Source organism: Myxine glutinosa, chromosome 5, assembly GCF_964187855.1.
Source record: "Myxine glutinosa chromosome 5, kmMyxGlut1.1, whole genome shotgun sequence".
In the NCBI taxonomy this organism is placed as follows: domain Eukaryota; kingdom Metazoa; phylum Chordata; class Myxini; order Myxiniformes; family Myxinidae; genus Myxine; species Myxine glutinosa.
The window spans coordinates 181,683,962-181,699,123 of record NC_136265.1 but is presented as its reverse complement, the minus strand read 5'-3'; the positions used below and the strand labels follow the sequence as shown (position 1 = coordinate 181,699,123).

General features: G+C 46.9%; 1 protein-coding gene across 2 annotated transcripts in view; it reads left to right on the top strand.

The window, feature by feature from the left end:
• The first annotated feature begins 2,285 nt into the window (after positions 1-2,285).
• The window catches only part of DNAAF1 (dynein axonemal assembly factor 1), a 46,666-nt gene continuing 33,789 nt past the window's right edge, over positions 2,286-15,162 (top strand). For both annotated transcript variants that reach the window (XR_013623644.1, XM_078779205.1), the window contains exons 1-3: positions 2,286-2,528; positions 3,048-3,184; positions 5,623-9,827. Coding sequence is in view for 1 of the 2 variants with exons in the window: in XM_078779205.1 (XP_078635331.1) it covers positions 5,626-9,827 (4,202 nt within the window). In the remaining variant the exon portion in view is untranslated. The remainder of the gene's footprint in view (positions 2,529-3,047; positions 3,185-5,622; positions 9,828-15,162) is intronic.

The following is a 15,162-nucleotide window of genomic DNA, read 5'->3' as shown; positions in this document are numbered from 1 at the left end:
GTCCGAATGGCGTGATGACCGCCGTCTTCGGGACGTCCTCCGGCCTGACGGGGACCTGATGGTAGCCGCGTATGAGGTCCACCTTCGAGAAGAAGGACCTGCCCGCCAAACGGGCGGAAAAGTCCTGAATGTGGGGGACGGGGTAGCGGTCGGGAGTCGTGGCGTCATTGAGACGGCGATAGTCCCCGCACGGTCGCCATCCCCCGCCGGGCTTCGGCACGATGTGCAGCGGCGACGCCCAAGCGCTCTCTGAGCGCCGAACGATGCCGAGTCGCTCCAGGGTAGCGAACACCGCTTTTGCCACCGCCAGCTTCGTCGGCTCGAGGCGGCGTGCCCGGGCGTAGACCGGTGGCCCGACGGTGGGGATGTGATGGGCCACCCCGTGCTTGACGGCCCCCGCCGAGAAGGTGGGCCGCGTGAGGGCCGGGAAGCCGGCGAGGAGGCGGGTGAATGCGTCCGCTACCGGAAGCGTACAGACCAACGTGGCTGGAACCGAATCGTTCGGCAAGCCGCTTGGCAAGCCGCTCGTTGAGCTGGGCAACGCACAAGCGAGCGAGCTGAACGTCTCGGCCTGGACAAGCCGTCTGCGCTTGACGTCGACCAGGAGCCCATTAGCGCACAGGAAGTCCACGCCAAGCAGTGCCATGGGCACGTCGGTGGTGACGAACGTCCATCGGAAAACCTGCCCTCCAAACCGCAGAGAGAGGCAGCGTTTTCCGTACGTACGGATGGGCGTCCCGTTCGCGGCAAGCAGCGCGGGGCCCCCACCCGCGGCGTGCTTGTCTGACGTGCCGGCGGGAATGACACTCACCTGCGCTCCCGTGTCGCACAGGTAACGGCACCCGGAGAAGGTGTCCGTTATGAACAGCAGGCTGCTCGAACGGCCGGCGCTCATCGCCACTATTGAGCGCCGGCCCGGGCGTTTCCCGACCCGTTGAAGGAGCACGGCGGATGACACCGCCGAGCTTCGTGGCCGAACTTGGCGTGGAACCAGCACCAGGTGGTGGAGCTGGAGGAGCGCGGTTGGCTCCGCCAGGCCGGTGGAGTTGGCGGGTTTCCCCGCGGTGGCGGTTTTCGCCGCGGCGGTGGGCGGGGCGTGGCGGCGTTCACGAGGTGCGTATCAGCATGCTGCTGAACATCAGTGCACTGTAGAAGCTGATGCTGTGGAACATGCTGCTGAACATCAGCGTCGAGGGCCGTGACGGCCACGCCGACGCTCGCCCGCGTGTCCGAAGCGGCGAAGTACCTGTCCGCCTTGGCGGCCAATGCTCGGGGTTCCGTTAGCTCAGTCCCGGCCAACGCGAGGCGAACCTGCGCTGGAAGTTGGCGCCGGAAAAGCGCCCGGAATAGCGAACCGGGGGCTTCGTCGCCCAACAGTGACAGCATATGGTCCATTCGGACCGACGGGCGCGTCTCACCGAGCTCGGGGAGATCCAGGAGGCGATCGGCCCGTGCGTCGTCCGTGAGGCCGAACGTGGCTAGGAGTAGCCGCTTGAGTGCCTCGTACTTGTGGCCGTCCGGTGGGTGGCGAAGGACGGACACAACTCGAGCGGCCGTGCCGGGCCTGAGGGAGGCGACGACATGGCAGTAGCGCAGGTCGTCGTTGGTGAGGCGCCGAAGCTGAAATTGGGCTTCGGCTTGAACGAACCAGACTTCGGCCTGGGCCTCCCAAAATTCGGGAAGTTTAATGGCCATTGCCTTGTCGTTGGCCATTGCAATGGCGTCGTGTTCGGAAGGATCGCTACGGCAGATCCAACGTCGAGGGTCACCAGTAAAGCGCGGCGTTACGCGCGCTGCTTGTGAGCAAGGAGGAAGCAGACAAGCGGTAACATATAAACGTCTTTATTGTAAGACTACACTGTAACACTGAAATGCTCCGGGCTGGTCGCCCGGTGTATATCATGAGGCCACGCCTACCCCTCGGGCGTGGCCACCGCCCACTTGGTGCGTGGAATGATGTCACCACGCCAGTGGGCTTTTGTGTCCGCCACATATATATATATATAGATAGATATATATATATATATATATATACATATACATATACATATATATACACATATGTACCTGTGTAGTGGTTACCTTATTCACATGTCGCGGTTACATTATTCACTTGTCGCGGTTAACTTATCCGCCCGCATGTGACGGTTAACAATACGATGGGTTTGGTCGAACCCACGCACACGGGCTTTTGGTTGTGCGGTCGTGACGCACGCGCGGCTGTTGGAGCCACGCCCTCCGAAGAGGGTGCTTGTTTTATATAAGCCGTTACGACTTCCGTTCGCGGACTTCGCGAGCAGTTGCTGGAGATTTCTGTACAATAAACAACCTTTGTACCCAACGAAATGGCCTCTTCTTGTCGTCTTCGGCAACTACTAAACCTGTATATATTAAAAGTTCTTTTTCTCGCAACTAAAGTGTGTTTGTTCCAACTTACACGTTATACCCACGAATCCACCCGCTCCGTATGGGCGCAGCTGCAGATTCTCATGTTTCATCTTAAAGAAAATTAGCGACTGTTTCAAAAGGTAATCAAACGTGTTTGCGGTTTATAATATTTTATACTGCTGGTGGAGACCGTTGCTCCCACGAAAACTCCAGGATAACATGTTTATAACATGTTTATACAAGGAAACACGGTGTTTGGTTGAGGGGGAAACACCGCTTGGGGGACGGAGGATATTATTAGGATTCATATTGTTTTGTAATTAATGTAATCCTTTCTATGCAATTGTCATTCGTGTTTGTTATGAAAAGACGCCATTGAAAAACGCCACAATAAGCTAATAAAATAGGGATATACTCCTCAACTCGCAAGCCGCTTGGCAGGAAAACTCCCTTGGGATGAGTGAGAGAGGGAGGGGGATTTAAGTCGCGACAACCTGCATCACGTGACCTTTAGTCCTGTCAAGTTTGCTTGAGATTGCATAAGTGACGAGCGAATGTACATATCTCGGTCCGAAAGACAGACAAGCACCATATTGTGTATTTTAGTATGATGATTATGATGATGATGATGATGATGATGATGATGATGATGATTGCAGCGCATATTAACGTCTTCCGAAGAATGATCAGTGGTTCATTTTCCTCACATGGGATCTGAAGCACTTTGGAGTCTTGGGGAATGAAGAAGAGGAACCCCTTGTTGTCATGGTGAGGGAGCGCATTTGGAAACGCAGAGGTGAGACTCGTCCTGAGGAAACAATGTTTTTGTGTTTGTAAAACTTACCATTTACAACGTATTCCTGGTCGGTCCTTTAAATACTTATGTAAGGATAACCAAGAGGCCAAAGGTATCGTTAAAGGTGAAATGAAACGTGCTGTTAAAAAGTGCACAGGTTGTGTGCGACAAAGTCCGTTCATTAATTATATATCATCACAGGTCTGAGCTGAAGTACAGTAGTTAAGTCGCGTACCTTTTCTACAGTACAGGTCGCTAAATGAAACGATACATTTCCCAAAAGTCGTTTGAGAATGAATTAAACATTTTGTAAATATCACTTTAAGCTGCAATGATGTTGTTTATTAATGTGTAAAGCGAGCACAGCAGGATCCGCGTCCAGCTAGGCCATGATCACGTGATGATATCCACTCCTCGCTGGCCATGATCACGTGATGATGTCCACTCCTGCATCATCAGATTAGGCCATGATCACGTGATGATGTCCACTCCTGCATCATCAGATTAGGCCATGATCACGTGATGATGTCCACTCCTGCATCATCAGATGAGGCCATAATCACGTGATGATGTCCACTCCTGCATCATCAGATTAGGCCATGATCACGTGATGATATCCACTCCTAGCTAGGCCATGATCACGTGATGTCCACTCCTAGCTAGGCCATGATCACGTGATGATGTCCACTCCTAGCTAGGCCATGATCACGTGATGATGTCCACTCCTAGCTAGGCCATGATCACGTGATGATGCCCACTCCTAGCTAGGCCATGATCACGTGATGATGCCCACTCCTAGCTAGGCCATGATCACGTGATGATGTCCACTCCTGCATCATCAGATTAGGCCATGATCACGTGATGATGTCCACTCCTGCATCATCAGATTAGGCCATGATCACGTGATGATGTCCACTCCTAGCTCGGCCATAATCACGTGATGACGTCCACTCCTAGCTAGGCCATGATCACGTGATGATGCCCACTCTTCGCTAGGCCATGATCACGTGATGACGTCCACTCCTGCATCATCAGATTAGGCCATGATCACGTGATGATGTCCACTCCTGCATCATCAGATTAGGCCATGATCACGTGATGATGTCCACTCCTAGCTAGGCCATGATCACGTGATGATGTCCACTCCTAGCTCGGCCATAATCACGTGATGATGTCCACTCCTAGCTCGGCCATAATCACGTGATGATGTCCACTCCTGCATCATCAAATGCATATGGCTGCCGAAGCAGTTTCTTCACTATGGTATTAGGCCCAATCCTGGTGTGGTCGCCACTCTCACGCAGGAATCTCAGGTAGCTCACTCATCCCAGTAAGCTGCTCCCATTTCGCCGACCTCCGTCAACTCGGAAGGATGACAGGCCGAGTCGACCCCACCTAGTGTTAATTCAACGACCGACCGGGATTCGAACTCGGGACCCTCGAATCCCGGGCCAGCACCCCAACCGTAAAGCCAACACCATGCTTTTACACTACGGTGCAGCGTGATTGATACCATGGTCCACCCACTCGTCAATGGTGGTTAAAATGGGTAGTTCCACTAATCCAGATCATTTCACAGTCTCTTCCTGTGCACCCCATTTTGTTTTGGGTACGGTATGGTAAAAACAATCCATCTTTAATCAAATGAGTGACAAGTTGAATCAAATCGTGTTGTGCATGTCGTCCCCTCATTCCCCAATTCAATTGATGGATATAGTTGGTCTGGTGTTTATGATTGATAGGCCGAATGGCGTCCTCTTGCGTCCAATCACCTCCGCCTCCAAAGGTGGATTGGAGGTTATGTTTTCACCCCTGTTTGTGTTTCTGTCTGTCTGTCTGTCCGTTTGTGAACAAAATATCTCAAAACGTTGTGGACGGATTCGGACGAAATTTGGCAGAGATGTAGCGAATGTGACGAGGACGAAATGATTAGATTTTGGTGAAGATCCGGATCCGGCTACTAGAATTTTTTACGTGATTCTTCACCATTGGGAGATCGGGCCAAAAACGAAACATAGCAGGATATCTCAAAAGGTTGTGGACGGATAATTTTGATTAAATGTGATTCTGTATTGTGATTTTCTAGTCCACTTTGGGATACAAAAGGTAAACTGTTCACCTGGCCTCTACTGAGTGCCGTTCTAGTTTCCTTGTGTAACCTTACAAACCATCCTGTTGTCAAATATTTGGGTGCTTTTTTTTTTGGGGGGGGGGGGGGGTGACCCATTGAGGTGACCAATCTCCAACTCTTACGTCACTCTACAGGACGATGATGCACAGAATAACGCTTGTAACGCGTTGTCACATCTTCACCTGAAGGATTAACGATTGAAAATGCATAAAAAACGAACTTCAATGGTATGAACATTTCATAGCTTTATACCAGTATAACTTGCAGTTTATTAAAAGTAAGTGAGAAGTTTTTGTTTGTTTTTCAGGAGATGGCAGCAGTGGAGACCACAGATACAGTAACACAGAATGTTCAAGAGACCTTGGGTTCTGGCACCAACGATGAAGCTGTTGGTCCTGAAAGAGTGACGGTGCAGAGAAGCAGTGTGAAAAATACAAATATAACTCGTGAATATCCTGCTTGTGCTGAGGAACTCTCTTATGATGAGTACGCAAGAGAAATGCATAAGAACCTTACAGATGGAGGTCATGTGGTTGAGTTCCCTGGAGGGATAGAAAGAACCCATGAGAGCCCTGTGCATACCAAAGGAGTCCATGAGGATGTAGAGGGAATCGACCATGACTTTAAGGATGAAAAGGAAATCCAGGATGAACCGAAGGGTGGAAGAGAAATCCTAAAGGGTCATGAGAATAAAGGAGGAATTCAAATACTGGTACATGAAAAAGTAGTTCAGAAAAGTAAAGAGGGGATCAAAAAGGACCATGGCTTTCAAACAATCAACATGGAAAAAGGACCAATTGAGAAGGTACATAATAACGTGAAAGGAATATATGAGGGCCTTGATGATGAAGGACAAACCCAGGAGGAGCAAGGCATACTCCTGGAGGATGAAGGACAAAGCCAAGAGGATGAAGGTGCAATTCAGGAGGTTGAAGGTAGAATCAAGGAGGATGAAGGTAGAATCAAGCGATATGAAGAAGTTATTGAAGAGGAGCATCATTATGAAATCATCATCAAGAAGGACCTTGAAGATAAAGGACAAACCCAAGAGGAGGAAGGCACAATCCTGGAGGATGAAGGACAAACCCAAGAGGAGGAAGGCACAATCCTGGAGGCTGAAGGACAAACCCAAGAGGAGGAAGGCACAATCCTGGAGGATGAAGGACAAACCCAAGAGGAGGAAGGCACAATCCTGGAGGATGAAGGACAAACCCAAGAGGATGAAGGACAAACCCAAGAGGATGAAGGACAAACCCAAGAGGATGAAGGACAAATCCAAGAGGCTGAAGGACAAACCCAAGAGGAGGAAGGACAACCCCAAGAGGATGAAGGTGCAATTCAGGAGGTTGAAGGTAGAATCAAGGAGTATGAAGGTAGAATCAAGCGATATAAAGAAGTCATCGAAGAGGAGCATCATTATGAAATCATCATCAACAAGGACCTTGAAGATAAAGGACAAACCCAAGAGGAGGAACGCACAATCCTGGAGGATGAAGGACAAACCCAAGAGAATGAAGGTATAATCCAGAAGGTTGAAGTTACAATCCAGGAGGATGATTGTAGAATCCATGAGAATGAAGGTAAAATCCAGGAGGATGTTGGTAGAATCCATGAGTATGAAGGTACAATCAAGGGATACAAAGAAGTCATCGAGGAGGAGCATCATTATGAAATCATCATCAAGAAGGACTTTGAGGATAAAGGACAAACCCAAGATGATGAAGGACAAACCCAAGAGGAGGAAGGCACAATCCTGGAGGATGAAGGACAAACCCAAGAGGATGAAGGTACAATCCAGGAGGTTGAAGGTAGAATCAAGGAGGATGAAGGTACAATCAAGCGATATAAAGAAGTCATCGAAGAGGAGCATCATTATGAAATCATCATCAAGAAGGACCTTGAAGATAAAGGACAAACCCAAGATGATGAAGGACAAACCCAAGAGGAGGAAGGACAAACCCAAGAGGAGGAAGGCACAATCCTGGAGGATGAAGGACAAACACAAGAGGAGGAAGGCACAATCCTGGAGGATGAAGGTACAATCCAGGAGGATGATTGTAGAATCCATGAGAATGAAGGTAAAATCCAGGAGGATGTTGGTAGAATCCATGAGGATGAAGGTACAATCAAGGGATACAAAGAAGTCATCGAGGAGGAGCATCATTATGAAATCATCATCAAGAAGGACTTTGAGGATAAAGGACAAACCCAAGAGGATGAAGGACAAACCCAAGAGGAGGAAGGCACAATCCTGGAGGATGAAGGACAAACCCAAGAGGAGGAAGGCACAATCCTGGAGGATGAAGGACAAACCCAAGAGGAGGAAGGCACAATCCTGGAGGATGAAGGACAAACCCAAGAGGAGGAAGGCACAATCCTGGAGGATGAAGGACAAACCCAAGAGGATGAAGGTACAATCCAGGAGGTTGAAGGTAGAATCAAGGAGGATGAAGGTAGAATCAAGCGATATAAAGAAGTCATTGAAGAGGTGCATCATTATGAAATCATCATCAAGAAAGACCTTGAAGATAAAGGACAAACCCAAGAGGAGGAAGGCACAATCCTGGAGGATGAAGGACAAACCCAAGAGGATGTTGGTAGAATCCATGAGGATGAAGGTACAATCAAGGGATACAAAGAAGTCATCGAGGAGGAGCATCATTATGAAATCATCATCAAGAAAGACCTTGAAGATAAAGGACAAACCCAAGAGGAGGAAGGCACAATCCTGGAGGATGAAGGACAAACCCAAGAGGATGAAGTTACAATCCAGGAGGATGATTGTAGAATCCATGAGAATGAAGGTAAAATCCAGGAGGATGTTGGTAGAATCCATGAGGATGAAGGTACAATCAAGGGATACAAAGAAGTCATCGAGGAGGAGCATCATTATGAAATCATCATCAAGAAGGACTTTGAGAATAAAAGACAAACCCAAGAGGATGAAAGACAAACCCAAGAGGAGGAAGGCACAATCCTGGAGGATGAAGGACAAACCCAAGAGGAGGAAGGCACAATCCTGGAGGATGAAGGACAAACCCAAGAGGAGGAAGGCACAATCCTGGAGGATGAAGGACAAACACAAGAGGAGGAAGGCACAATCCTGGAGGATGAAGGACAAACACAAGAGGAGGAAGGCACAATCCTGGAGGATGAAGGACAAACACAAGAGGAGGAAGGCACAATCCTGGAGGATGAAGGACAAACACAAGAGGAGGAAGGCACAATCCTGGAGGATGAAGGACAAACCCAAGAGGATGAATGTACAATCCAGGAGGATGAATGTACAATCCAGAAGGATGAATGTACAATTCAGGAGGATGAAGGTACAATCAAGCGATATAAAGAAGTCATCGAAGAGGAGCATTATTATGAAATCGTCATCAAGAAGGACCTTGAGGATAAAGGACAAACCCAAGAGGATGAAGGACAAGCCCAAGAGGATGAAGGACAAGCCCAAGAGGATAAAGGCCAAACCCAAGAGGATAAAGGACAAGCCCAAGACGATAAAGGCCAAACCCAAGAGGATAAAGGCCAAACCCAAGAGGATAAAGGCCAAACCCAAGAGGATGAAGGACAAGCCCAAGAGGATAAAGGCCAAACCCAAGAGGATAAAGGCCAAACCCAAGAGGATGAAGGACAAGCCCAAGAGGATAAAGGTCAAACCCAAGAGGATAAAGGCCAAACCCAAGAGGATAAAGGCCAAACCCAAGAGGATAAAGGCCAAACCCAAGAGGATGAAGGACAAGCCCAAGAGGATAAAGGTCAAACCCAAGAGGATAAAGGCCAAACCCAAGGGGATAAAGGTCAAACCCAAGAGGATAAAGGTCAAACCCAAGAGGATAAAGGCCAAACCCAAGAGGATAAAGGCCAAACCCAAGAGGATGAAGGACAAACCCAAGAGGATGAAGGACAAGCCCAAGACGATAAAGGACAAACCCAAGAGGATAAAGGCCAAACCCAAGAGGATGAAGGACAACCCCAAGAGGATGAAGGACAATCCCAAGAGGATGAAGGACAAACCCAAGAGGATGAAGGTACAATCCAGGAGGATGATGGTAAAATCAAGGGAGATGAAGACGTCATCCAAGAAGATCTTCATTATGAAATCATCATCAAGAAGGACCTTGAGGATGAAGAAATAATTGACAAAGGACGTGAGTATGTCGAGAGAAACCAAGAGGGTATTGAGCATGAAGAAGGAATGCAGGAAGGTTGTGAAAATGAACGAATTCAGGATTTTGATGATGTAATCTCAGAAACCTTTGAGCAAGAAAAATGGAAATCAGGAGATGTGGCCGATAATAATGGAGATGGGAAAAGTGCAGAAGAGAGAATAAAGGAGGATGAGTGTGAGGCAATGATGGAAATGAGGGAGTACAGCTTGGGTGGTGCAGAGGATGGAGGTGCAGGCAGAAGAGGGAAAAATGAAGAAACCTTTCTACGGAGCAATGGACCAGGAGAATCAAAGGCGGATGACAACACGAACACAGTGAAAGATGTTGGACCAAGGTAATCTGTTTGTTTTGAATATTGAACCCCAAATGCAGTCTTAAGCATGTTATAAAGTTCAGGTTGGTTCGTTTGAGTCGAACACAAACACTCCCATACACCATACTGTTTATCCTCAAGTACCTGGACACTGAAATAAGTTGCTGATATTTTGGGAATAGAAGAGAAGCGTTTAAGATATTAAAGGAAATTGAAAGACTGGACCCATTTTTGAGATTTTGGAGAGGGGTAGGACCAGAGTAGGGAATTAAGATAAAGAAGAAGAAAACAAGAGCGGAGAAAACAGGCTTTTATTGGTTCAGAGGAAACACAGGTAATAACCTACCAGGAAGGTACATGTGGAAGTAAGAACGGTGATCAGGTTCAAAATGGAACTTGATAGGTCCAGAAACAGGAACAAGAAGGATTACACATGCTGAGAATGAGTAGGCAAATAGAGAAGGTGTTCACGTGCATCCACCACCGAAGGTGGACGGAGGTTTTGTTTTCACCCCTGTGTGTCTGTGAGCAGGATATCTCAAAGCATTGTGGACGAATTCAGACGAAATTTGGTGCTTAGGTTTGGGTTTCTTCACCATTGAGATGAGATAAGACAAACATAGGGGTGATACTCCTGGCGCTCACCTGGTAGAATAAACAGTCTACTACATCACTAAAGGTATTTTAAACCAATTTCAATGCAGCATGTACAACCATACTAACATAATCATAAGACTTTAAATATACAAACATAAAAACACCTATTTGTGGGGGCAACCCCCTCCCACCCCGTGTACCTCATCAGACCCCAATTTTTCCAATTCCTTGAATAAACTTCGGTAAATCACGGATGATGAAGGTTGTGGTGAAGTTTCATCAACATTGTGTGTGTAGTGGGAGAGATACCTGGGAAAGATACCAAGGGTAAGGAGAGATGGGAGAGATTCTTCACCATTGAGAGATAGGGCCATACACGATATGTAGCACGACATCTCAAAAAGTTGTGTAGGAGTTGGTTAAGTGCTAGGAACAAGCCGATTCGTTTCTGGTTCAGGTCCGGATCCAGATCTGACCTGTCAGTGGGATACAAAATGTAAACTGTTCACCTGGTGGAGGTATGCGCTCTACCGAGTGCCTCGTAGTTGTACTTGTGGATGTGCGCTTGTGTTGTCCTTTGTTGTTGCTGTTGCACCCCTTCCTCCCCTCTCCTTCAAATTACTATTTGAAGACAAGTGTTAAAAAGACAAGTGTTGGAGTGTTGGGGTTAACTGGTTAACCCCCAACCCCAACCCGAACCATAACCATAACCCTTATCCGAATCCTAACAGTTTACTTCTCATTCTGTGCATTGTCAGCAATGGAAGTTCATTTTAAAAATCATTTCCCTTGATCTCACAGGTAGTTGATTGTGATGTGACACACGATGCTTGTGTATGCCATGGTATTGTAATGGGGATGTGCCACAACCATGAAGAGTACCATTGTCTTTTACTGCCACTACCTTTCCTTGCGTATTTTTATTTTCTTTATCTCTGTCTACATGGATATTGGCAGGAATGATAGGTAATTGAGCTATGGAGTATGGATGCATGATTATATGTACCTTTATTATGATTGTGATATCTGTGAGAGGGTCTTATCAAAAGTTGAATGTGCCGTCTATGTTTGTGCATTTCTCTCCCTACAATCGTGTTTGTTCCTTCCAACCACCCCCTCCCCCAATATATGCTTTTAATTCACAAATTAAACATACAAATTTTATTTTTAAATTTAAATAATGTTTTTTAAAATCTCCAATAATAAAAGGCAGTGTCCGTCTGTCCGTCCGTCTGTCCATCTGTCTCCTCCATAACTCCAAAACCATGAAACCTAGCGGACCCAAACTTTCCATGTACACACCTGGACCGCCAACCGATTGCAAGGATGAAAACTGGGTGTTTGGGTGTGTTATAACACCCTTTTTGAAGATGATTAATGAGGTGCTCATAAAAAAACCGAAAAAGCCTTACCAATATGTTGGCCCGCCATCTTGGTCAGCCCACTGCCACTCTCTGGGTTCTTGCACCGCTATTTTCTTTCGGCCAATTCAAACGCGCCTTGCCTTGGAAACGTGATCGATTAATTATCATTTCTTAATTGAAGAATATTGTCGTGTCGCCGGTGATTAAGATCATGGGCGGCAGATAGCCGAACAGTTTGCTTGAACAGTTTGCCGAGGCGAATAAGCCGAAAATTGGTAGGAACCTTTTTTTGGCGCACGCGGAATGGGACCAAGGTTCTTATCTTTACAGACAGCTGCCACACAGGTTTATTCCTCGATCCCGCAAACACAGAAACGAGACAAGGAAAATCAACAATACAACAAATGAAATGCAACAAATAATGGTTTAATGAAATAATAAAGCACGGAAATAAAATGAATGGTGAGGTAAATCAACATTGTTTCCTCTGACTAACTTGAGACGTCTCCACTCAGACTACTAGAGTAGCTCATGGTGGTTGAGTATGCACTTTATTGTACAGACCTAAACTCTTCAGGAATCCACTAATTGAAGGTCCAGGAACAATATTTGGTTGGTAACACATTTGCCACTGACGGCGAAATAGCTGAAATGGCCACACCCCTTTTTGGGCCACGCCCCCTTTTTTGCCGTGACTGTATCTACAGAACCGTTGGACCTAGGAGGTTGCCCGACCACTCAAAATTTGCGCAATGGCCACATTATGGGGGGTCAGTAATACATTTTCATATCCAAAAGTCAATGGTTTTTAAGATAATTGCCAAAAACCGATTTCAACATGTTACGAACTACAATATTATTCGTAATTGTTCCTGTTCCTGTTCCTATTGTTCAATTACTTGATTCCTGAAGAGTCTAGACTAGACTAGAGTCTAGACTAGAGTCAAGACTAGAGTCTAGACTAGAGTCTAGACTAGAATTTAGTCTAGAGTCTAGACTAGAGTCTAGACATGGCTAGAAATTCCGGTCATGGGTGTTTTGTCGTTTCAGCTGTGCGGAGGTGCATGCCTTTGTTCTTCGGGTTTGGCCGGACAAACTATAGCAGATGGGGTACGCTGTTCCTTGAAGATTGCCTGGACCTACAAAGGAAGTTCCCGGGTATCTACAGATGCTTTACAGATGGTGGATGGGTGATGTACCACACTACCCGACAAGGCAGTGCAGTAGGATTTGACATGGCACTCGAGAAGTGTTACAATAAACCCGCCAAGGTTGCTGGAGGTATCATTGGGATGACCAGACAGAAAGAAGCAGTAGCCTTATGGAATCTCCTAAAGCATGAGAAAGATCTTCATGTGGCACAGCTGCTGGAATGGTGCAACTTGGGAGACAAAGATGACAGTGAGCTGAGCCTACACCATGAGTTCAATCCAAGTTCTACGAAGATTGGCCATGTTCGTGCAAAGGCCCTTCTGGATTACATAAAATCCATCAACAATCCGTTCGACGCTGGAATCAGACTTCAGAACATCTCTACTGGAGCTGACATTCCCCAGGAGGTTGTCGACGGATTACTTGAATGCCTGGAAATTGGTGAGAAGAGTTATGAAGAGTTTGTTGAGACCAGATTTCAGGATAAGGAGAAGCACCTACATGATACAATCCCTACCAACCGCAAGACTGTTTTCGTGAAACGTACTTCTACTCCGTTCACAGCGAAGAAATCGATGGCGAAAAAGGATGCAGCGGAAACGGTTAGGTACATTGACTATGCTAGAGAAAGAGGGTACAGCATGCTAGAACTCCTGAAGTATGAATTGACCAGCACATCCCAGTTCCTCACCACTGAATGTAAAGATGGCATCAAATTGAAGAAGCCCGATAAAGCCTCCTTAGCCAGGGAACTTGTCAGTCGCCTTCCACAGGAGACGAGGAATGTAAAGAGTGACGCTCAGATGACAATAGTGGACTTCATGGCACTTGTGCGTAAACTACCGATGAAAAAGATGGGCCTTCACACATTCGGGGAATTGGCTGAGAGTCTTTCCAACAGGATTCTTGCTACAGGCTCCGTGTCCACAAGAATAGACATTATTTTTGATGTTTATCAAAAATCATCAATCAAGCAAATGGAACGGGCACAGCGAAGTTCCTCAGAACAAATCACAATCACCATTGGGTCTGACAATCAGAAACTCCCTGTCGATCTTGATATGTTCTGGAGCTCAATGTTGAACAAAGTTCGGTTGCAGGAGTATGTCTTCAAGTGGATGCTGCAGAATGTCGAGTCGGACAAGGAAATATTCTTTGGAGGAGTATATGGGGGTGAATGCAGGAAACTGTTAGCTGGCACTGAAACACAGATCGCAGAGCTCTCAAGCAACCAAGAAGAAGCCGACGACAGAATCATGTTCCATATTAATGATGGTGTTGTGAAACACGGGGTTCAATCAGTCTTGGTCGACTCGCCTGACACAGATGTCTTTGTCAACCTCATCTTCCACTTCAACACAACCTGGCAACTACAAAAGCTGTACGTGAAGCTTGGTAACCGGAAAACAAAGAAAACTGTACCAGTCCACATGTTGGTTGATCAACTGGACAACGGTTTGGTGTCGTGTCTCCCAGCCATTCATGCTCTCAGCGGTTGCGACAGTACCAGCAAGGTGGGTCCAAAGCTGTCTGGCCTGAAAGCATCCATCGATCTCTCCCTACTGGAAGGGTTTGGTGTAGAAGAACTGTCACCACAGATAACAAGCAATGCTGAAAAGTTCCTTGTGTCTGGATTAAAGAAGACCGACTGTTCCACTTTCGATGAATATCGATGGGAGCAGTACCACAACTCCAAGAAAGAACTGGACTTCAACCAGCTTGTGTGCTGTTCATCAACGCTACGAGAACACATAAAGCGAGCATTTCTTCAGTGTAAGATGTGGTTGCAAGCCCCAACTCCTGCCGTCACCAAACCAGATCCACTCCAGTATGGGTATGAAGCAACGGACGTTGGCATAACACCAGTGATACTGCCAGTATCGTGCAGGCCCGATGACCTGCCTCCTCCATGCAAATGCCCAAGAGCATGTATGAGTACCAAAACGTGCACTTGCAGAGACAGGAACATTAAATGTGTCACGTTTTGTGGCTGTAGTAAAGGCGAAAAGTGTAGAAATCCAAATAAGTAAATTCCAAAATAGGATGATGCAAAAGGTATAAGTGTCATATAATGTTGTGGCCTTGGTGGTATCATACAATTGTAGTTCGTAACATGTTGAAATCGGTTTTTGGCAATTATCTTAAAAACCATTGACTTTTGGATATGAAAATGTATTACTGACCCCCCATAATGTGGCCATTGCGCAAATTTTGAGTGGTCGGGCAACCTCCTAGGTCCAACG